Genomic DNA, 23,200 nt, shown 5'->3' with positions numbered 1-23,200 from the left:
GTCAACAACAACAACAACTTGTATTTATATAGCGCCTTTAACGGAGTAAAACATCCCAAGGCGCTTCACAGGAGTGTTAGAAGACAAAAAAAATTTGACACCGAGCCACATAAGGATAAATTAGGGCAGGTGACCAAAAGCTTGGTCAAAGAGGTAGGTTTTGACATAAGAAAACTACTAGGCACTTGGTTTAAGTATTAAACAAGGCTTTAATCAACTGTTTCACAACAGGGAGATCTAGTTGTGTCCTTCACTAGTTCCTGTTAAAGAATGTCCTGAGCAAGCCGGGCCCATGCCCGAGTATTTATACTCTGCCTGGACAGCGCCACCAGCAGGCCGCCCAGTATTACTTCATAAGTCATTTCCCATGAATGACAAGATTCCTGTCAGGTTTTAAGAAGCGTTTTAAAGGAGGAGAGAGAGGTAGAGAGGCAGAGAGGTTTAGGCCAGGAATTCCAGAGCTTAGGGCCCAGGCAACAGAAGGCACGGCCGCCAATGGTGGAGCGATTATAATCAGGGATCCTCAAGAGGCCAGAAGTAGAGGAGCGCCGATATCTCGGGGGGGGGGGTTGTGGGGTTGGAGGAGATTACAGAGATAGGGAGGGGCGAGGCCGTGGGGGGATTTGAAAACAAAGATGAGAATTTTGAAATCGAGGTGTTGCTTAACCGGGAGCCAATGTAGGTCAGCGAGCACAGGGGGTGATGGGCGAACGGGACTTGGTGCGAGTTAGGACACTGGCAGCCGAGTTTTGGATCAGCTCAGGTTTACGTAGGGTGGAATGCGGGAGGCCGGCCAGGAGTGCCAGGAGTCTCGGGAGAAGGGGTCGGCCATTTAAGACTGAGATGAGGAGGAATTTCTTCACTCAAGGCAGCACGGTGGCATAGTGGTTAGCACTGTTGCCTCACAGCGCCAGAGACCTGGGTTCGAATCCGGCCTTGGGCGACTGTCTGTGTGGAGTTTGCACATTCTCCCCGTGTTTGCGTGGGTTTTCTCCGGGTGCTCCGGTTTCCTCCCACAGTCCAAAGATGTGCGGGTTAGGTTGATTGGCTATGATAAATTGACCCTTAGTGTTAGGGGGATTAAATACGTGGGGTTACAGGGATAGGGTGGGATATGTGTTGGTGTAGGGGTTACGGGGATCGGGTGGGATATGTGTCGGTGCAGGCTCGATGGGCCGAAATGGCCTCTATCTGCACTGTGGGGTTTCTGTGATTCTGTGAGGGATCTTTGGAATTCTCTGCCCCACAGAGCTGTGGATGTTGAGTCTTTGAGTATATTCAAGGCAGAGATCAATAGATTTTTGGACTTTAGGGGAAACAAAGGATATGGAAATCGGGCAGGAAAATGAAGTTGAGGTCAAAGATCAGCCATGATCTTATTGAATGGCGGAGCAGGCTCGAGGGGCCGAATGGCCGACTCCTGCTCCTCCATCTTATGTTCTTATGGAGGCTTCATCACATGACCTCTTGCCTGACCCAGACAAATAGCCCTTTTTCCAGCTTCCTTTCGTACTGGTATAAATACAGGCTCTGCCTTAAAAACGTGAACTGAAACCCGGACCGCAATGGATTTCAGTGTCACCGGAGCGACTTTGGCAGTCCTTGTTCTGACTGTGGTGCTTGTCGTGTGCTCTTGGAGGAGTAAGGCAAGGCACAGCAGATTCCCCCCAGGTCCTCCCGCCCTCCCGTTCCTAGGGAACACACTGCAGATAGACAAGAGAGCACCTGATCAGTCTCTCATTAAGGTAAGCTGGCTTTCTTTCTTTCTTTCTTTCTGTCACTCGGTCTGCGCGCTGTGCATTTCCCACGATCCACGGGCCAGCTTCTTTGCAAGTTTGCACTCTGTGTGAGGAGGTGTTGGCAGAGTGTGATGCCAGCGTGAAATTCAGCTCTAACGGTGGGGGCACAAAGTGAAATGTCCCCCCTCCCCCTCTGGTGTAAGGACTGCCGGCACTTGCAAAGAAACAAAGCTTCTAATCTGCTGAAGTCTGTAACAGTCCTTTAGTGCTGCCCTTGTCCAATATATTAACCACGAGCCACAGGTGGCTACTTGGGACTCCACATGTGGTTAATTGAGACTTCACATGTGGCTAATTGGGATTCCACATGTGGCTAATTGAGACTCCACATGTGGCTAATTGGGACTCCATATGTGGCGAATTGGGATCCCACCTGTGGCTAATTGGGACTCCACATGTGGCGAATTGGGATCCCACATGTGGTGAATTGGGACTCCACATGTGGTGAATTGGGACTCCACATGTGGCTAATTGGGACTCCACATGTGGCTAATTGAGACTCCATATGTGGCGAATTGGGATCCCACCTGTGGCTAATTGGGACTCCACATGTGGCGAATTGGGATCCCACATGTGGTGAATTGGGACTCCACATGTGGTGAATTGGGACTCCACATGTGGCTAATTGGGACTCCACATGTGGCTAATTGGGATCCCACATGTGGTGAATTGGGACTCCACATGTGGCGAATTGGGACTCCACATGTGGCGAATTGGGACTCCACATGTGGCGAATTGGGACTCCACATGTGGCTAATTGGGACTCCCCATGTGGTTAATTGGGACTCCACATGTGGCTAATTGGGACTCCACATGTGGCTAATTGGGATCCCACATGTGGTGAATTGGGACTCCACATGTGGCGAATTGGGACTCCACATGTGGCTAATTGGGACTCCACATGTGGCGAATTGGGACTCCACATGTGGCTAATTGAGACTCCACATGTGGCGAATTGGGACTCCACATGTGGCTAATTGAGACTCCACATGTGGCTAATTGGGACTCCACATGTGGCTAATTGGGACTCCACATGTGGCTAATTGGGACTCCACATGTGGCGAATTGGGACTCCACATGTGGCTAATTGGGACTCCCCATGTGGTTAATTGGGACTCCACATGTGGCTCATTGTATTTCTGATTAGGAAATTGCAAAATGGGTAATAGGCACCACCGTTGGGCCTGTGATCTCAATATTTGTAATCGCACGGCGGACACTTGTGAACTTGTCTATTAATCGCTGTGCGTGCTTTACCTCCTTAGACACTGAATGGCGGTGTATGTTTGTTAAATAAATACCCGCACGTGTACCTGTGTGGCGTGTAAGGACTTTAATATTAAGATTAGTGCGTGCGGCTAAAATGGTGTTGCCATAGCTACACCTGTGGCCTGTCAACCTGGAACCGACCTCTTTGACCAAGCGTTTGGTCACCTGTCCTAATGTCTCCTTCTGTGGCTTGGTGTCAATTGGTGTCTGATTTAGCTCTCCTGTGAAGCACCTTGGGACATTTTACTGCGTTAAAGGCGCTCTATAAATGTAAGTTGTTGTTGTTGTTGCCAGTGACCTCTACTGACAAACACTGCACTGGAGAAATACAGCTCCTAATCCCAGTGTAACGTAGCCAGATGCTGTACCTTAACTCCTAAAGAAAGGAGAAGAGAAACTGATTTTGTAGACACAAGGGGGTGTAACCGGTTTCTGCGGTGGTCAATTTCCTATAGGCCCTGCCGCAATCGCCAATTATTGTCAGTGGTTTCGCCCCGCCTGTAGCGAGCACGCAAACCCCCTTACTACAAGTTCTGGACAATAGGGATTACTGAGGACAGATTGGAACACGGACAGCGTTTTCGGGCTCACCCGTACAGTGTTTATTAAGGTTGACAAAACCACTCCACTCGCATACAGTACGAGCGGTGTGAACACAACAGTACAGTTTAAAACAGTACAACCCTGACTTGTCCAACAAGCCCCTGCCGTGCTGACTTACCACAGCCTAAAAACACCCTCCCGTGAACTAAACTATCGCAGGACCCTTCCAACGCTAAACTCCCTCTGGTTTGGTAGGAACATACAGGCACCCCCTCACATGGCTAAGTGATCGTGTGGATGTGCAGGCTTGGCAATGCTCACCTAGATTGCCCTTGATCTTGGTTGTAGCTTCCTCCCACATGTCTCGGCTACCTGGTTCCGTACTGGCCTTGCGACATGCGAGTCCTAGTCTGAGTCGAAGTCCGTCTTGGTTGGAAGAGCAAGGCTCAGCTCCTCTTGACATTCCGTTGTGGGGAGGGCAGAGAGAGAGAGAGAGAGTGTTATCCAAAATGGCTCTCTGATATACCCCTCCAATACACAGACCGCTGTCTGTGGTTTTAATGGACACATGGCCTCAGGGAAATGGTTTCCAGGTCTCCATGTTTGGATGGTTTAGATCTCGTTTCGATCTCCCAGCCGTTTTAACTTAACGAGCTCATCTTCTTCAGAAACAATGAGTCGCCAGCCTCGTTATTCATGACTATTAATATACTGCGATGACCATTGTAAAGTTGAGAGACTTCGGTACGCTGAAGGCTCTCCCCTGCACGCTTGTAATAAAGTTTCTCTCATATCACAGCCGACCTGTGACTCCACATGGTTTCTTCCGCAACAGTCGCCACTATTTTTATAACTAACGAACAAAAGTGTTCAAAGAAAATGGAAAAAAAACACTTTTTTCATTGGCCCAATGACTTGTCTCCCGGCTCTTGCTCGCAGGAGATTAGCCTGTAATTCCTGGAGACTCCAGGCCAACCCTTGAGGGCTGGCGGCCCTATCGGAGACCCAGCGTCGTGACACATTAGGATAATATTGGGTGCTGTTTTTTGGTTCTAGAGACTGCAGGGGGCGGATAATGAGTTGCAGAAAATGAGTGGCAGACAAGCCCCCCTAATTGAGTCACGCAAACACCAGTTGACTAGCAAGAATGCATTGGGGGTAGATCTTGGCCTTTGTGCGGCAGCGTAGATCGAGTAAAGCGGGCGATAGCGAGTCGGCAGCCCGGCTTACGTCTCTCCCCATTATTATTCCCGCTGACTTCAATCAGGAGGGATGTCAAACCGACTACCGACTCGCGATCACCCATTTTACACGCTCGCACAAAAAAAGGTCGAGATCCATTGAGTGGCCAGAAAGAAAGACTTGCAATCCTGTAGCGCCTTTCACCACGTCCCAAAGCGCTTCGCGGCCAATGAAGTACTTTTTTTGAAGTGTGGTCACTGTTGTAATGCAGGAAAGGCGGCAGCCAATTTGCGCACAGCAAGATCCCACAAGCAGCACTGTGATAATGACCATCGGCGCACGAATTACGTCAGTTCTGACCTGATGGCACCATTGGGTCTCAAAAGAAAATAATAGGCCGGTAAAGTCCTCAGAACTGCTCCCACTCCACTGCCGTTAAAGAAAAGAAAGATTTGCATTTCTATAGTGCCTTTCACGACCTCAGGACGTCCCAAAGCCCTTCACAGCCAATGAAGTACATCTTGAAGTGTGGTGACTGTTGTAATGTAGGAAACATGGCAGCCAATTTGCACACAGCAAGATCCCACAAGCAGCAATGTGATGATGACCAGATCACCTGTTTTTAGCGATGTTGATTGAGGGATAAATATTGGGCAGGACACCGGGGGAGAACTCCCCTGCTCTTCTTCGAAATAGTGCCGAGGGATCTTTTACATCCACCTGAGAGGGCAGACGGGGTCTCGGTTTAACGTCTCGGGCAAAAGACGGCACCTCCGACAGTGCAGCACTCCCTCAGAGTGTCAGCCTAGATTTCTGCGTCTCAAGTCTCTGGAGTGGGACTTGAACCCACAACCTTCTGACCCAGCGGTGAGAGAGAGCGCTACCCACTGAGCCACGGCTGAGACAGTGTGTGAGCGACTGTAGACTGGGTGACACACAGCCCTGGAGTGCGTCTGCGATAATGACTCCCTCATTTAGAACTTGGTTATGTGCGGTATTGGTGGGGGGGGGGGGTGGACAATCAACCCAGAGGTCATGGGTCGAATGACATGCTTGGGTGAGGTACTTAGGAAAAAAAAACAAATCGACAAATGCACAGAAGTCAACAAGTGGCAAAGTGAGGAATCATAGTTTTAGTCACTGCTACAGAATACCTCATGTTGCAGCAGTCTCCGCCCACAGAGGGAGGGCACTGACCTCCAGTCATATCATAATACAGTGCAAGGCAGTCACAGCTTCCTTTCGTACTGGTATAAATACAGGCTCTGCCTTAAAAACGTGAACTGAAACCCGGACCGCAATGGATTTCAGTGTCACCGGAGCGACTTTGGCAGTCCTTGTTCTGACTGTGGTGCTTGTCGTGTGCTCTTGGAGGAGTAAGGCGAGGCACAGCAGACTCCCCCCAGGTCCCCCTGCCCTCCCGTTCCTAGGGAACGCACTGCAGATAGACAAGAGAGCACCTGATCAGTCTCTCATTAAGGTAAGCTGGCTTTCTTTCTTTCTTTCTTTGTGTCACTCGGTCTGCGCGCTGTGCATTTCCCATGATCAGCGGGCCGGCTCCTTTGCAAGTTTGCACTCTGTGTGAGGAGGTGTTGGCAGAGTGTGATGCCAGCGTGAAATTCAGCTCTAACGGTGGAGGCACAAAGTGAAATGTCCCCCCCTCCCCCTCTGGTGTAAAGACTGCCGGCACTTGCAAAGAAACAAAGCTTCTAATCTGCTGAAGTCTGTAACAGTCCTTTAGTGCTGCCCTTGTCCAATATCTTAGCCACTAGCCACAGGTGGCTAATCGGGACTCCACCTGTGGGGAATTGGGACTCCCAATGTGGCTCATTGCATTTCTGATTAGGAAATTGCAAAATGGGTAATAGGCACCACCGTTGGGCCTGCGATCTCAATATTCGTAATCGCACGGCGGACACTTGTGAACTTGTCTATTGATCGCTGCGCGTGCTTTACCTCCTTAGACACTGAATGGCGCTGTACGTTTGTTAAGTAAATACCCGCACGTTTACCTGTGTGGCGTGTAAGGCCTTTTCTTTTAAGATTAGTGTGTGCGGCTAAAATGGTGTTGCCATAGCTACACCTGTGGCCTGTCAACCTGGAACTGACCTCTTTGGCCAAGCGTTTGGTCACCTGTCCTAATGTCTCCTTCTGTGGCTCGGTGTCAATTGTTGTCTGATTTAGCTCTCCTGTGAAACACCTTGGGACGTTTTACTACGTTAAAGGCGCTATATAAATGCAAGTTGTTGTTGTTGCCAGTGACTCTACTGAGAAACACTGCACTGGAGAAATACAGCTCCTAATCCCAGTGTAACGTAGCCAGATGCTGTACCTTAACTCCTAAGGAAAGGAGAAGAGAAACTGATTTTGTAGACACAAGGGGGTAGATCTTGATGAGGGTAAAACGGGCGATAGCGAGTCGGCAGCCCGATTCGCATCTCTGCTGATTTTTACTCCCACTAACTTCAAGCGGGAGAGATGTAAAACGGGCTGTCAACTCGCTAGTGCCTGTTTTACGCTATCGCACAAAGTCAAGACCTAGCCCGAGAGTTCCAATCAGGCGGCTTCGTGGGCAGCCTGGGATACGGGACCTCCATTCCCCCAGTGAAGCACTAAAGGCTATCCGTGACTCCTCGGCTCAACATGCAACAAGATTCTGAGGGGGATTGATAGGGTAGATGCCGAGAGGTTGTTTCTCCCTGGCTGGAGAGTCTCGAACTAGGGGACACAGTCTCAGGATAAGGGGTCGGTCTTTTAAGACTGAGATGAGGAGGAATTTCTTCACTCGGAGGGTTGTGAATCTTTGGAATTCTCTGCCCCAGAGAACTGTGAATGCTGAATCGTTGAGTATATTCAAGGCTGAGATCGATAGATTTTTGGACTCTAGGGGAATCAAGGGGTATGGGGATCGGGCGGGAAAGTGGAGTTGAGGTCGAAGATAAGCCATGATCTTATTGAATGGCTCCTGTTTCTTATGTTCTTATGGCATGAAAGCACACTGCTGACAAACACACATTGGGAGAGAGAGAGATGGAGATCTACAAGGAATTGTCTGAAATGTTTGGAATTTTTTGTGTTTCTGTGAGGCACAGGTCCCTGCTTGTGACAAACGCCCCTCTTCCTTTATTAAAGGGTGCGAGCAAAGCAGAAACACTGTCTAAGCTTTATTTCACAGAATCGCAGAATCACAGAATCCCCTATTTAATCAACTTCACGGGAGTTTACTGTCTTGGGCTAACAGGAAATGCTTGATGCGCAATCAGCAAACTCGGTGTTTACAAGGAACGGGAATTTCCACTGCCAGCTCTCAAATAAATATATCTTTGACCTACTTGCAACAGATCTGTCACCCATCAGGATTACATCTTCTGTCTATATTGAGCAACTCTCACAGCAGATGGGTCCCCCCCCCCACCCCAAACTGAGTACAGGATACTTTTTTTTATCCGGCACGGACGGGACCGACGTGGTGCCGGTTCATCAAAAATTCCGGATAACCGAAAGCTATAGTAAAAGATACGGAGCTGAGAGCTCCGTATAAAACAACAAACCCTGTTGCTTAGCAACAGGTTCAGAACAATGGGCACAAGTTGCAAGCGTCTCTGTAGCTTAGCAACAGCTGCAGCCACTCCCTTGCACAGCAACAAATGAAGTAAAAAAAGTAATAAAAGTTAGCTGAACCTACTCCTGAATTTTGCCGGTTAACCGAGATTTCCGGTTATTTAGGTGCCGTTAAATCGAAAGTTTCCTGTATCCCCACATCTTTAACTAGAATGAAAGCAGGGGCTTCTAATACAACCCGACTCTCGCTCGCTCTGATACGTCCCCTCACATCTCCTCCTGCCTCGGCGCTATTGCTTCCCACCTCCCCCCTCCCAGCTTGCTGCCCTCTCTTCTCACCACTACCCGTCTGGAAACTGCCCTCAGGGTTGACTTGACTTAGGTTAAAATGAATAGGTGATTCTCCCACAGGCAGGCAGTAACCTTGGCCAAGTGGCCCATCTTCGTGCCTGAGCCGGAACGGTGAGTGTTCAGGAGGTCAAATAAAAAACCAGAAAATGCTGGGAATACTCAGCGGGTCAGGCAGCATCTGTGGGGAGAGGAACAGAGTTTACGTTTCACGTTGGTGACCTTACGTCAGGACTGGAAAAAAGCTAGAGATACATCAGGTTTTAAGCAAGTGCAGGGGCAGGGAAAGGGGGGGGAGGGGAGGAAAGAACAAAAGGGAAGGTCTGTGATGGGGTGGAAGGCAGGAGAGATTAAATGACAAAAGGGTTGATGGTGCGAGGCAAAAGGAGGTGGTAATGGGACAAGTAAAGAAACAAAAGATGGGTCGGGAGGAGGTGTAAATGGGAACGGCAGAATCATCAACAACTGTCGTCGGAAAAAATGGAGGCCGAGGTTATGGTCTGATGTTGTTGAACTCGATGTTGAATCTGGAAGGCTGCAAAATGCCTAATCGAAAGACGAGGGGCTGTTTCTCGAGTGTCATTGCAACAGTGTAAGAGGCCGAGGACCGAGAGGTCAGAGTGGGAGTGGGGATGGAGAATTAATGTTAGCGGGCTATTTGACCAAGGGAGCCATCGCAGCGGATCGTCTTCCCCTATTATCCACAAGTGTGCACTGCCCAGAATCTTTGGATATGGTTTGTGAGAGGGCATTTTGACTAGTTTTGGCCCTCCTTGGCCCAGGGACACTGATGCCCTCGCCCATTCCTGCATTGCCCCAGTTGAGGTCAAATAACTTAGCAGAAGATCCAACCTGGGTGCTTCCTGATTAACATAGCGCAGTAAACAGATGATGCATTTACCTACATAATCTTCAATATTTGCAAAAAACAGAGGTGGCTCTGTAAAGCCAACAGTGTTTTCTTTCAAAAAGTTCTTGACTTAAAGAACCTCCACTGGAGGAAATAACTTCTGCAAAATTTAATAATTAACAAACTACAAAGGGCTGCGAGGTGTAAGTCTGTCAGAGGAAGCTGCCAATGTCTTACTTATGCAGATACAGGAAACTTTCTTTTATCCGGCACGGACGGGACCGACGTGGTGCCGGTTCATCAAAAATTCCGGATAACCGAACGCTATAGTAAAAGATACGGAGCTGAGAGCTCCGTATAAAGCAACAAACCCTGTTGCTTAGCAACAGGTTCAGAACAATGGGCACAAGTTGCAAGCGTCTCTGTAGCTTAGCAACAGCTGCAGCCACACCCTTGCACAGCAACAAATGGAGGAAGGCAAGTAATAAAAGTTACCTGAACCTACTCCTGAATTTTGCCGGTTAACCGAGATTTCCGGTTATTTAGGTGCCGGTAAATCGAAAGTTTCCTGTAAATGCAAACGAACAGGTAGTTTTTGTTTACATCTCATCAGTCAATGAATACCATTGAATCCCTTTGTAAACTGTTTGTATTACAGAGCACATTACCTAATGCTTGCCAAAACTGTAGTCAATTCAGGGAGGAGGTCAGGTCTGTGTCTTCAGCAGACTGTTAGGCATCCTGGAGAGATATACGTTGGACATCTTGGGGAGCTAAGGGTTAACAGTCGAACTTCTTTGTGTCTTGGAGCAACAGGCTTTCCAATATAAACCAGGATGACTTTGAAGTGTCGTGAAGAGAATGCAGAGCTTGTCTCCTGATATATAAAGTGCTTGTGCAAGGAAATACATGAGAGTAATGACTTCAGCCATTAAAGTATAACTCTAGAGTAATAAAACATAGATAGAGGCATTTATTAGTTATAGTTTTTTTTATTTGTTCCTGGGATGTGGGTGTCATTGTCAAGGCCAGCATTTATTGCCCATCCCTAGTTGCCCTTGAGAAGGTGGTGGTGAGCCGCCTTCTTGAACCGCTGCAGTCCGTGTGGTGAAGGTGCTCCCACAGTGCTGTTAGGGAGGGAGTTCCAGGATTTTGACCCAGCGACAATGAAGGAATGGCGATATATTTCCAAGTCAGGATGGTGTGTGATTTGATGGGGAAATTGCAAGTGATGGTGTTCCCATGCACCTGCTACCCTTGTCCTTCTAGGTGGAAGAGGTCGCAGGTTTGGGAGGTGCTGCGGAAGAAGACTTGGCGAGTTGCTGCAGTGCATCTTGTAGATGGTACACACTGCAGCCACGGTACACCGGTGGTTGGACCAAGGCTGTAATGAGGTCTGGAGCCGAGTGGTCCTGGTGGAACCCAAACTGAGCATCGGTGAGCAGGTTATTGGTGAGAAAGTGCTGCTTGATAGCACTGTCGACGACACCTTCCATCACTTTGCTGATGATTAAGAGTAGACTTATGGGGCGGTAATTGGCCAGATTGGATTTGTCCTGCTTTTTGTGGACAGACATACCTGGGCAGTTTTCCACATTGTCGGGTAGATGCCAGTGTTGTAGCTGTACTGGAACAGCATGGCTAGAGGTGTGGCTAGTTCTGGAGCACGAGTCTTCAGCACGACAACCGGGATGTTGTCAAGGCCTTTGCTGTATCTAGTGCGCTCAGCCATTTCTTGATATCACGTGGAGTGAATTGAATTGGCTGAAGACTGGCTTCTGTGATGGTGGGGACCTCAGGAGAAGGCCGATATGGATCATTCACGCAGCACTTTTGGCTGAAGATGGTTGCAAACGCTTCAACCTTGTCTTTTGCACTCGTGTGCTAGGCTCCACCATCATTGAGGATGGGGATATTCCTGGAGCCTCCTCCTCCCGTTAGTTGTTTAATTGTCCACCACCATTCACGACTGGATGTGGCAGGACTGCAGAGCTTTGATCTGATCTGTTGATTGTGGGATCGCCTAGCCCTGTCTATAACATGCTGCTTCCGCTGTTTAGCATGCATGTAGTCCTGTGTCGCAGCTTCCCCAGGTTGGCACCTCATTTTTAGGTACGTCTGGTGCTGCTCCTGGCATGCTCTTTTGCACTCCTCATTGAACCATTGCACCACGGTTGGTCCCGTGGCTTGATGGTAATGGTAGAGTGAGGGATATGCCGGGCCTTGAGGTTACAGATTGTGGTGGAATACAATTCTGCTGCTGCTGATGGCACACAGCGCCTCATGGATGCCCAGTTTTGAGCTGCTAGATCTGTTCTGAATCTATCCCATTTAGCACGGTGGTAGAGCCACACAACACGATGGAGGGTGTCCTCAGTGTGAAGACGGGACTTCGTCTCCACAATGACTGTGCGGTGGTCACTGCTACCAATACTGTCATAGACAGATGCACCTGCGACAGGTAGATTGGTGAGGACGAGATCAAGTAGGTTTTTCCCCTCATATGTTGGTTCTCTCACCACCTGCTGCAGTCCTAGTCTGGTAGCTATGTCCTTCAGGGCTCGGCCAGCTCGGTCAGTAGTGGTGCTACCGAGCCACTCTTGGTGATGGTGATGTGCCAAATAACAGCCTGAATCCGTGAGGTTAAAGCTTAAAACTAAAGGCTTTTATTAAGTAAGAACATGGCATCAAGTTAACACAGGGCAACCATCATTCATCACCGACCCAGCCCTTATGAGTAAGACCCAGCTCTTATAAGTAAGACTCACACCAATCCGGAGGATCCAGAGGGGCGGGGCTAGGGAGGAGCATTAGTGGTTACACCTGTAGAACATTCCAGACATTAACAAGTACAACAACAACAGACAATACAAATGCCAGAACACAGTGTTATTTCATCACATTCACCCCCTGCTATAGATTCAGTCTGTCAGGAGGTCTGATAGTCCTCTGGGAACGACGTAACTCTTGCTGAGGCTCCTCCCGGAGTACTAACTCCGGTTCATTCGAATTCCCAGAATCATCAGTGTTTTCCACACTGAGGGTTTGTGCCTCTGAAGGTCCAATACCACGATTGAAAACTCTACTCTCAGAGTCGAACTCTTTTCGAGCTCCAGCAGGTGCAAGATCTTTAATAGAGACCGTATCCTCTCGCCCATCCGGATATTGAATGTACGCATACTGGGGATTAGCATGAAGGAGTTGTACTTCCTCCACCAGTGGATCAGTCTTGTGGCCTCTCACATGTCTGCGCAACAGCACAGGGCCCGTGGTCGTCAACCATGTGGGTAATGATACTCCATTAGTAGCTTTTCTTGGAAAACTAAACATCCTTTCATGAGGGGTGGCATTCGTTGCTGTACACAAAAGAGACCTTATGGAATGCAGCACGTCTGGCAGGACATCCTGCCAGCGAGAGGTCGGCAGGCCTCGCGACTTCAGAGACAGTACGATAGCCTTCCACACTGTCGCATTTTCTTACTCGACCTACCCATTACCACGAGGGTTATAGCTGGTAGTTCTACTCGTTGCAATCCCTTTCGATAGCAAAAACTGTCGCAATTCTTCGCTCATAAAGGAAGAACCCCTATCACTATGTATATAGTTAGGCATGCCAAACAAGGAAAACAGTTGGCAGAGGCATTTAATTACAACAGCACTAGTCACATCCGGACAGGGGATAACAAAAGGGAACCGAGAGTACTCATCTATAATATTAAGAAAATAGACATTACGGTCGCTCGATGGAAGGGGACCTTTAAAATCGAGACTCAAACGCTCAAATGGGCGAGTTGCTTTAATAAGATGAGCTGGCTCGGACGGCTTATAGAAGCGGGGTTTGCATTCAGCACAAACATGACAGGTTCTAGTCATTGTACGGACCTCCTCAATAGAGTAGGGTAGATTGTGGGACTTAATGAAGTGGTTCATTCTGGTAACCTCAGGGTGGCAGAGTGCATCGTGGAGACTTTGAAGCTTATCTATACCTAGACTAGCACATACTCCTCGTGACAAAGCATCCGATGGCTCATTGAATACTCCAGGCCTGTACTGAATATCATAGTCATATGTTGACAGTTCTATTTGCCATCTTAAAATCTTATCATTTTTGACCTTGCCTCTCTGCTTAGTATTGAACATAAAGGCCACAGATCGCTGGTCAGTAATGAGCATAAAACATTGGCCAGCGAGATAATGTCTCCAATACCTGACTGCTTCGATAATCGCCTGTGCCTCCTTTTCCACTGAAGAATGTCGAACTTCTGGCCCTTGCAATGTACGAGAGAAAAAAGCTACTGGTCTACCAGCTTGATTAAGAGTTGCTGCCAACGCAAAATCAGATGCATCACTTTCCACTTGAAAAGGGATCTTCTCATCCACGGCACATACCACTGCCTTCTCAATGTCCCGTTTGATATTAAAGAAAGCCTCCTGAGCTTCCGCCAATAGCGGAAAAGACATCGACTTAATAAGAGGTCGGACTTTATCTGAGTAGCTAGCCACCCACTGGGCATAGTACGAGAAGAATCCCAGACACCTTCTTAAAGCTTTTACAGTGTGAGGTAAAGGTAATTCCTTAAGCGGGCGTAATCTTTCAGGATCTGGCCCGATTACCCCATTCTCCACAACGCAACCAAGAATACACAAACGTGTAGTATTGAAGGTACACTTGTTTTCGTTGTAGGTCAGGTTTAACCTCTTTGCAGTCTCTAGGAACTCCGCGAGATTTTGATCATGCTCCCGTTGGTCGCGCCCACAGATAGTAACATTGTCCAGGTACGGGAATGTTGCTTCCAACGCGTATTCATCCACCATACGATCCATCTCCCATTGGAAGACGGATACCCCATTCGTCACTCCAAAGGGCACCCAAAGGAATTGGAACAGGTGCCCATTAGCTTCGAAGGCCGTATAAGGTCGGTCTTCTATTTTAATGGGGAGTTGATGATAGGCAGACTTTAAATCAATGGTGGAGAACACGCGGTACTGAGCTATCTGGTTCACCATCTCAGAAATACGAGGCAAAGGATAGGCGTCTAATTGGGTATACAAGTTTATAGTCTGGCTATAATCGACCACAAGTCTTTTCTTTTCATTAGTTTTAACCACCACCACCTGGGCACGCCACGGGCTGTTACTGTGTTCGATGATTCCCTCCCATTGAAGCCTTTCCACTTCCTCTTTTATAAATTTTTTATCTTCTGAACTATACCGTCGACTCTTAGTCGCTATAGGTCTACAATTAGGAGCAAGGTTCGCAAACAAAGAAGGCGGACTTACGTTTAAAGTAGAAAGGCCGCAGACTGTGAGTGGAGGCTGAGATCCACCATACTTAAGGGTAACGCTCTCATGCTGACACTGGAAGTCCAAGCCTAAAATTAAGTTCACACACAACTGAGGTAATATGAGGAGTTTAAAGTCCTTATACTCCGTATCCTTAACGGTCAATGTGACTTTACAATATCCAGTTACCTCTGAAGTAAGAGACTTAGACGCCATCACAATTTCACTTCGAGTAGGATACACCTTCAATGAACAGGAGTTAACAAGGTTGGGGTGTATAAAACTTTCAGTACTGCCACAGTCTATCAAACACCCAGTAGGACGACCATTAATCTTGATGTCCATCATAGATTTCGAAAAGGAACACGGTATGGTCTGGTCAACCATAACCGAGGCTAGAGTAAAACGATAGGCGGCAGTAGAAAAGACATCGGGTACAGGATTACCCTTACACACTTTACTAAAATGTCCCCGTTTCTTACATTTAAAACAGGTAGCCTCTCTGGCTGGGCATCTTTGCCTGGGGTGTTTAGATTGGCCACAAAAATAACACTTAGACCCATGGGGTACAGCCGCAACAATAGGATTGAGTGGAGGCTCCATCGGTGTTATGGATGCCTCCATACTCGGAACACACAAGGCTGAAAAAGACGCATGGGCTGATGCATACTCTTCTAAATTCTTCTGGGCTACATCTAACGATCGAGCAGTAGCGACGACCGTTTTTAAAACTAACGAGTCATTCTCGAGGAGTCTCTGTCTAATATAATTAGATCGGAGGCCAGATATGAAAGAATCGCGGATGGCTTGTTCCTGATACAATATGGCAGAGACAGCTTTGTAGTTGCAATCCTTAGCCAAAGCCTTAAGGTCCTGCAGAAAATCGTCCAGAGATTCCTCGGGTAATTGCCTGCGAGTAGACAAAAGATACCTGGCGTATACTTCGTTAATCGACTTAAGGTACTGGGCCTTAAGGGCTGCGAGGGCCTCTTCATATGTAGTAATATCTTCAATTATCGAGTAAGCTTGATGACTTACCAAGTTGGTTAGAAGACCCAACTTGTTAACCGTCGGATCGAACGACGCGATGAAGTGTTCAAAACATCGAAGCCAATGCGTAAATTTCTTCGACGCGTCTGCCAAATGGGGATCGATATCCAGACGCTCTGGTTTCAAAAATTGATCCATCTTCCAAAAGTTGTTACTTAATAAAATTGATGTGCCAAATAACGGCCTGAATCCGTGAGGTTAAAGCTTAAAACTAAAGGCTTTTATTAAGTAAGAACATGGCATCAAGTTAACACAGGGCAACCATCATTCATCACCGACCCAGCCCTTATGAGTAAGATCCAGCTCTTATAAGTAAGACTCACACCAATCCAGAGGATCCAGAGGGGCGGGGCTAGGGAGGAGCATTAGTGGTTACACCTGTAGAACATTCCAGACATAACAAGTACAACAACAACAGACAATACAAATGCCAGAACACAGAGTTATTTCGTCACAGATGGGCATTGAAGTCCCCCACCCAGAGTACATTCTGTGCCCTTGCTACCCTCGGTGCTTCTTCCAACTGGTGTTCAACTTGGAGGAGTACTGATTCATCAACAGGAGGTTTCCTTGCCTGTGCTTGACCTGAAGCCATGAGACTTCATGGGGTTGGAGTCAATGAGGACTCCCAGGGCCACGCCACTCCCTCCCAACTGTATATACCACTGTGCCGCCACCCCTGGCCCTACCAGTGGGACAGGACATACCCAGGGATGGTGATGGAGGTGTCTGGAACATTGGCTGAAAGGTATGTTTCTGTGAGTATGACTATGTCAGGCTTGACGAGTCTGTGGGACAGTTCTCTCAATTTTGGCACAAGTTCCCAAATGTTAGTGAGGAGAACTTTGCAGGATCAACTGTGCTGTTGTCATGTCTGCAGCTGGTGCCGAGGCCGATGCCGGGTGGTCCGTCCAGTTTTATTCTTTTTTTTTTTCATAGCAGTTGTGTCGGCCATTTAAGAATCAACCACATTGCTGTGGGTCTGGAGTCACATATCGGCCAGACCGGGTAAGGGCGGCAGATTTCCTTCCCTAAAGGAAATTAGTGAACCAGATGGGGTTTTACAAAAATCCGATAGTTTCATGGTTACCATTGCTGATACTAGCTTTTTATTCCAGATTTATTTAATTAAATGAATTTAAATTCCCCAGCTGCTGTGGCAGGCTTTGAATTCATGTTTGCTGAATCATTAAGTCTAGGTCTACTGAATTACTAGTACCCGTAACATAGCCACTGTGCTACCATTCCCACAGTTATAGTAGTGAAAGATAACTGTTGATAAAGCCTGTTCTTCAAAGATGTTAGTAACTGTTAGATCAGGAAGTCTTGTTTAGGGGAAGTAGCTTTGGACTAAACAACTACAAATGTTTACATGAATAATCTGTTTTCAAAGAATTTGGAAATAGATACATCATGCAGCCTTATCAAGACATGTACCCTGCATCTACCCTGTCAAGCCCTGTAAGAATTTTGCATGTTTCAATTAGATCACCTCTCATTCTTCTAAACTCTAGAGAATATAGGCCTAGTCTACTCAATTTCTCCTCATAGGACAATCCCCCCCATCCCAGGAATCAGTCTGGTGAACCTTTGTTGCACTCCCTCTATGGCAAGTATATCCTTCCTTAGGTATGGAGACCAAAACTGTACACAATACTCCAGGTGTGGTCTCGCCAGGGCCCTATATAATTGCAGTAAGACATCTTTACTTTTATACTCAAATCCTCTTGTAATAAAGGCCAGCATACCATTTGCTTTCCTAATTGTTTGCTGTACCTGCATGTTAACTTTCAGTGATTCGTGTACAAGGACAACCAGGTCCGTCTGAACACAAACATTTCCCAATCTCTCACCATTTAAGAAATATTCTGCTTTTCTATTTTTTCTACCAAGGTGGAAGCACGGTGGCATAGTGGTTAGCACTGTTGCCTCACAGCGCCAGGGACCCGGGTTTGAATCCGGCCTCGGGTGACTGTCTGTGTGGAGTTTGCACATTCTCCCCGTGGTTGCGTGGGTTTTCTCCGGGTGCTCCGGTTTCCTCCCACAGTCCAAAGATGTGCGGGTTAGGTTGATTGGCTATGATAAATTGACCCTTAGTGTTATGGGGATTAAATACGTGGGGTTACGGGGATAGGGTGGGATATGTGTTGGTGTAGGGGTTACGGGGATCGGGTGGGATATGTGTTGGTGCAGGCTCGATGGGCCAAAATGGCCTCTATCTGTACTGTGAGGTTTCTGTGATAACTTCACATTTCTCCACATTATATTCCATTTGTAATGTTCTTGCCCACTCACTTAGCTTGTCTATATCCCCTTGAAGCCTCCTTGCATCCTCCTCACAATTTACATTCCAACCCAGCTTTGTATCATCAGCAAACTTGGATAAATTACATTTGGTCCTCTCATCCAAATCATTGATATAGATTGTGAATAGCTGAGGCCCAAGCACTGATCCTTGCAGTACCCCACTAGTTACAGCCTGCCAACCCGAAAATGACCCGTTTATTCCTATTCTCTGTTTTCTGTCCATTAACCAATCCTCAATCCATGCTAGTATATTACCCCCAATCCCATGAGCCCTAATTTTGTTTAATAACCTCTTGTGTAGCACCATATTGAATGCCTTCTGAAAATCCAAATACACCACATCCACTGGTTCCCCCTTATCTATTCTGATAGTTACAACCACAAAAAACTCTAACAGATTCGTCAAACACGATTTCCCTTTCATAAATCCATGTTGACTCTGCCCAATCCTATTATTACTTTCTGAGTGCCCTGTTACCACGTCCTTAATAATAGCTCCTAGCACTTTCCCTACTACTGATGTCAGGCTAACTGGTCTGTAGTTCCTCATTTTCTCTCTCCCTCCTTTCTTAAACAGTGGGGTTACATTTGCCACCTTCCAATCCACGGGATCCGTTCTAGAACCTATGGAATTTTGGAAAATGACATCCACTATCTCTATAGCCACCTCTTTCAAAACCCTAGGATGTAGGCCAGGCCCAGGGGATTTATCGGCGTTCAGTTCCATTAATTTCTCCAGTACTATTTTTTTACTAATACTAATTTCTTTCAGTTCCTCATTCTCGATAGAGCCTTGGTTCTCCACTATTTTCGGGAAGTTTTTTGCGTCTTCTTCCATATTTGTTTAATTTCTCTGCCATTTCCTTATTCCCCGTTATAATTTCTCCTGTCTTAGCCTATAAGGGACCCACGTTTACCACATGACTGGTTAATCTGTTGTGTTACTGTTAGTTGAGGGCTATATATATTGGCCAGGACACCAGGAGACCTCTCGGGCTGTTCTTTGAACAGTGCCATGGGATCTTTTATATCCACCTAAACAAGCTAATGGGGCCTCGGTTTATCGTCTCATCTGAAAGCCGGCACCTCTGACAATGCAGCACTCCCTCAAGAAAAGGAGATAGGCTGTCAGCAGAAGAGAGAGGGGCAGAGAGACAGAGGGAGAGGTTCCAGCCATAAAGCAAATGAACAGTCAGCTCTTTCAATGATATTATCAGTCTCCAGTGTGCACCTCAATGCCATATGTGGATACGGTAAAACGCATACAGATTCGATAGTAGCCTTCAAAAGGGAATTGAATAAATACTTGAAGGAGAAAAAATTGCAGGGTTGTGGAGGAGTGGGACTAACTGGATTGCTCTTCGAAAGAGCCGGCGCAGACGCAATGGGCCGAATGGCCTCATTCTGTGCTGTACTTTTTTTAAAAATTCATTCACTGGCAAGGCCTGCATTTATTGCCCATCCCTAGTGAGCTACCATCTTGAATGGCTCGCTAGGCCATTTCAGAGGGCAGTTAAGAGTCGACCACATTGCTGTGGGTCTGGAGTCACATATCGGCCAGACCGGGTAAGGGTGGCAGATTTCCTTCCCTAAAGGACATTAGTGAACCAGATGGGTTTTTAACAACAATCCAATAGTTTCATGGTCTCCATTACTGATACTATACTAGATTTTTGATTCCAGATTTATTTAAATCGAATTTAGCTTCCACTGCTGCCCTGGTGGGATTTGAATTCATGTCTTTAGGATCATTGGTTCAGGATTACAAGTCCAGACATAGTCACTATGCTACCGTACCCCTATTCTATGATTTTATGATTTTCTGGTCTCAAAACTCACGAGGAGGACGGCTCCTGAATCTAAAAGCTCAAAATGCCTCCGCGACTCCCTCAGGACATTGCAACATCTGAGGATGTTGGGACTCATGCATTCCCAGCTCCTGTGGTAAATGATTGTTTGTTTTCCTGGGCAAGTATTGTTTACCCTGGGCGTCCTGTGGAAAAGTCTGCTCCCTCCGTGTATACACTGTAGACTCCTTGGTTTGCGTGGATTCCAGATGGGCCACAGCTGTTTGCTGAACAATTATTTTCTATTTTTTTAAATTTAATCTAACTCTTTTTCATTTTAAAGCTTGCAGAGAGCAGCGCGTGATCAAACAGCAATCAAAAATTTTGAACAAGCAGGCCTCTGCAGAAGCGGGTTATAGTGGATGAGTTTATAAATGTGTAATGAACTCCGCGAGCAGGACAACCTTTACAAGCACGGTGATTTAGAATGCTGGAAGCGTAGCGGAGGGTTCAGTCAGCATCTGACAAACAAAACTAGAACCTGGTTCTGTTGAGATGCTTTTGTCTCTGGAACAGGATTTGTGACTTTGTGCAGACTAGTAAAGGTTAACGGAGGTCAATTCCCTCCACCCTACAAAAGTCAACCCAAGATCTCTGCTAGGGAGAGCCAAGAAACCATCGGAAAATGGATCAATTTTAATATTTAAGGATAGGACAGCAGACCTCCAGACCACCCGACCTCCTGACCTCCCGACTTCACAACCTACTGACCTCCCAACCTCCTGACCACTCAACTAACTGACCTCCAGACCTCCAGACCACCTGACCTCCTGACCACTCAACTAACTGACCTCCTGACCTCCCGACCACTCAACTAACTGACCTCCAGACCTCCAGACCACCTGACCTCCCGACCACTCAACTAACTGACCTCCCAACCTCCCGACCACTCAACTAACTGACCTCCAGACCACCCGACCTCCTGACCTCCAGACCACCTGCCCTCCCGACTTCACGACCTCCAGACCTCCCAACCAATTGACCCCCCAACCTCCTGACCACTCAACTAACTGACCTCCAGACCTCCAAACCTCCCGACCTCCCGACCTCCAGACCACCTGCCCTCCCGACTTGACGACCTCCAGACCACCCAGCCAACTGACCACCTGACCTCCCGACCACTCAACTACCTGACTTCCAGACCTCCCGACCTCCTGAACACCCGACCACCTGACCTCCCACCCCCAAAATGGAGGCAAACTGATCCCACACTCAGATGCTCTATTTAGAAACAAATGTTAAATATTCCCAACATATTGGTGTATTGGACGGGCTGGGCGAGGCCAGAGTCATCAGGGATGCAGGGTGTTGGTGTATTGGACGGGCTGGGCGAGGCCAGAGTCATCAGGGATGCAGGGTGTTGGTGTATTGGACGGGCTGGGCGAGGCCAGAGTCATCGGGGATGCAGAGTGTTGGTGTATTGGACGGTCTGGGCGAGGCCAGAGTCATCGGGGATGCAGGGTGTTGGTGTATTGGACGGGCTGGGTGAGGCCAGAGTCATCGGGGATGCAGGGTGTTGGTGTATTGGACGGGCTGGGCAAGGGATTTGTGCAGACCTGCACTCGTCTCCTTCTGTTGCCACATGGTGAGTTCTAAATCTCAGGACCGCCATCAAGAGTAGCGCCAGGGAGGAGTGAAGCATTTACCTATCGGTAGAGAGCGAGAATGTGAGGGTGAACCACCAACAATAACACACCTCCTGTTACCCACCCTAACACCATGTTCAGCCAAACCTGAATTCCCCCTCCCCCTCCTCAATCATAAGAACATAAGAACATAAGAAGTAGGAGCAGGAGTAGGCCATACGGCCCCTCGGGCCTGCTCCGCTATTCAATAAGATCATGGCTGATCCGAACCTAGACTCACGTCCACTTCCCTGCCCGCTCCCCGTAACCCCTAATTCCCTTATCAGCTAGGAAACTGTCTATCTCCATTTTAAATTTATTTAATGTTGCAGCTTCCACAGCTCTCTGAGGTAGCAAATTCCATAGATTTACTACCCTCTGAGTGAAGAAGTTTCTCCTCATCTCAGTTTTGAAAGGGCAGCCCCTTATTCTAAGATTATGCCTCCTATTTCTAGTCTCACCCATCAGTGGAAACATCCTCACCGCATCCACCCGATCAAGCCCCTTCACAATCTTATATGTTTCGGTAAGATCGCCTCTCATTCTTCTGAATTCCAATGAGTAGAGGCCCAACCTACTCAACCTTTCCTTGACCCCTGCTCAGGGATCATGCCAGGCAGCCTCAGGTACCTCCCCAAATAACTCCTTCATGTTAGCCCAAACGGTGACATCTTTTAATTCATTCTCGGGATGTGGGCAAGACCAGCATTTATTGCCCATCCCTAGTTACCCTTGAGAAGGTGGTGGTGGGCCTTTATTCTTGAACCCCTGCAGTCCGTGTGGTGAAGGTGCTCCCACAGTGCTGTTAGGGAGGGAGTTCCTGGATTTTGACCCAGCGACCATGAAGGATCGGCCGATACACGTCCAAGTCAGGATGGTGTGTGACTTGGAGGGGAACTTGGAGCTGGTGATGTTCCCATGCGCCTGCTGCCCTTGTCCTTCTAGGTGGCAGAGGTCGCGGGTTTGGGAGATGCTGCTGAAGAAGCCTTGGCGAGTTGCTGCAGCGCATCTTGTAGATGGTACACACTGCAGCCACGGTGCGCCGGTGGTGGACGACTGGCACTGCAGCAACTCGCCAAGGCTTCTTCGGCAGAACCTCCCAAACCCGCGACCTCTACCACCTAGAAGGACAAGGGCGGCAGGGCTATTCAGCTGTGGGGAATAACCCAGCCTATTGTCCGTGTACAAATACCTCTGGGACCAATGCTCCCTCAAAGCTGCGCGTATGCACAGCCACGCAGCAATCGGGAAGGTACCGCGCAGGCCGCTCCCAAGCTGTTCCCGCTAAGATACGGCGTGGCAAACTTAAAGGTACTGCGCGCACAAGAAAATTTAGAGGGAACATTGCTCCAGCCGACTAAATATTAACGGAAATGAAAACCAGACGGTCTCTATAATGGGCACCAGTCCACAACACTAGGTTTACGCCCAGGTGGCAAGTGGAAAATCTACCCCACAGTATTATTCTGCTGATAACATGGAGCTGGATTTAAGTGGCCTGTCCCTTTAAGGCTAATCATAGAAACATAGAAACAT

The 23,200-nt window shown here is 47.8% G+C and overlaps 1 protein-coding gene across 4 annotated transcripts in view; it reads left to right on the top strand.

The window, feature by feature from the left end:
• The first annotated feature begins 5,922 nt into the window (after nt 1-5,922).
• Nucleotides 5,923-23,200, top strand: part of LOC147096839 (cytochrome P450 2F3-like) — an 87,408-nt gene continuing 70,130 nt past the window's right edge. For all 4 annotated transcript variants that reach the window (XR_015074558.1, XR_015074557.1, XM_085973516.1 and 1 more), the window contains exon 1: nt 5,923-6,273. Coding sequence is in view for 2 of the 4 variants with exons in the window: in XM_085973516.1 (XP_085829642.1) it covers nt 6,094-6,273 (180 nt within the window). In the remaining 2 variants the exon portion in view is untranslated. The remainder of the gene's footprint in view (nt 6,274-23,200) is intronic.

Source organism: Somniosus microcephalus, chromosome 34 (assembly GCF_052327205.1).
Source record: "Somniosus microcephalus isolate GS21.2 chromosome 34, FLI_Smic_1.0, whole genome shotgun sequence".
Classification (NCBI taxonomy): Eukaryota; Metazoa; Chordata; class Chondrichthyes; order Squaliformes; family Somniosidae; genus Somniosus; species Somniosus microcephalus.
This window is presented reverse-complemented; position numbering and strand designations above follow the sequence as displayed.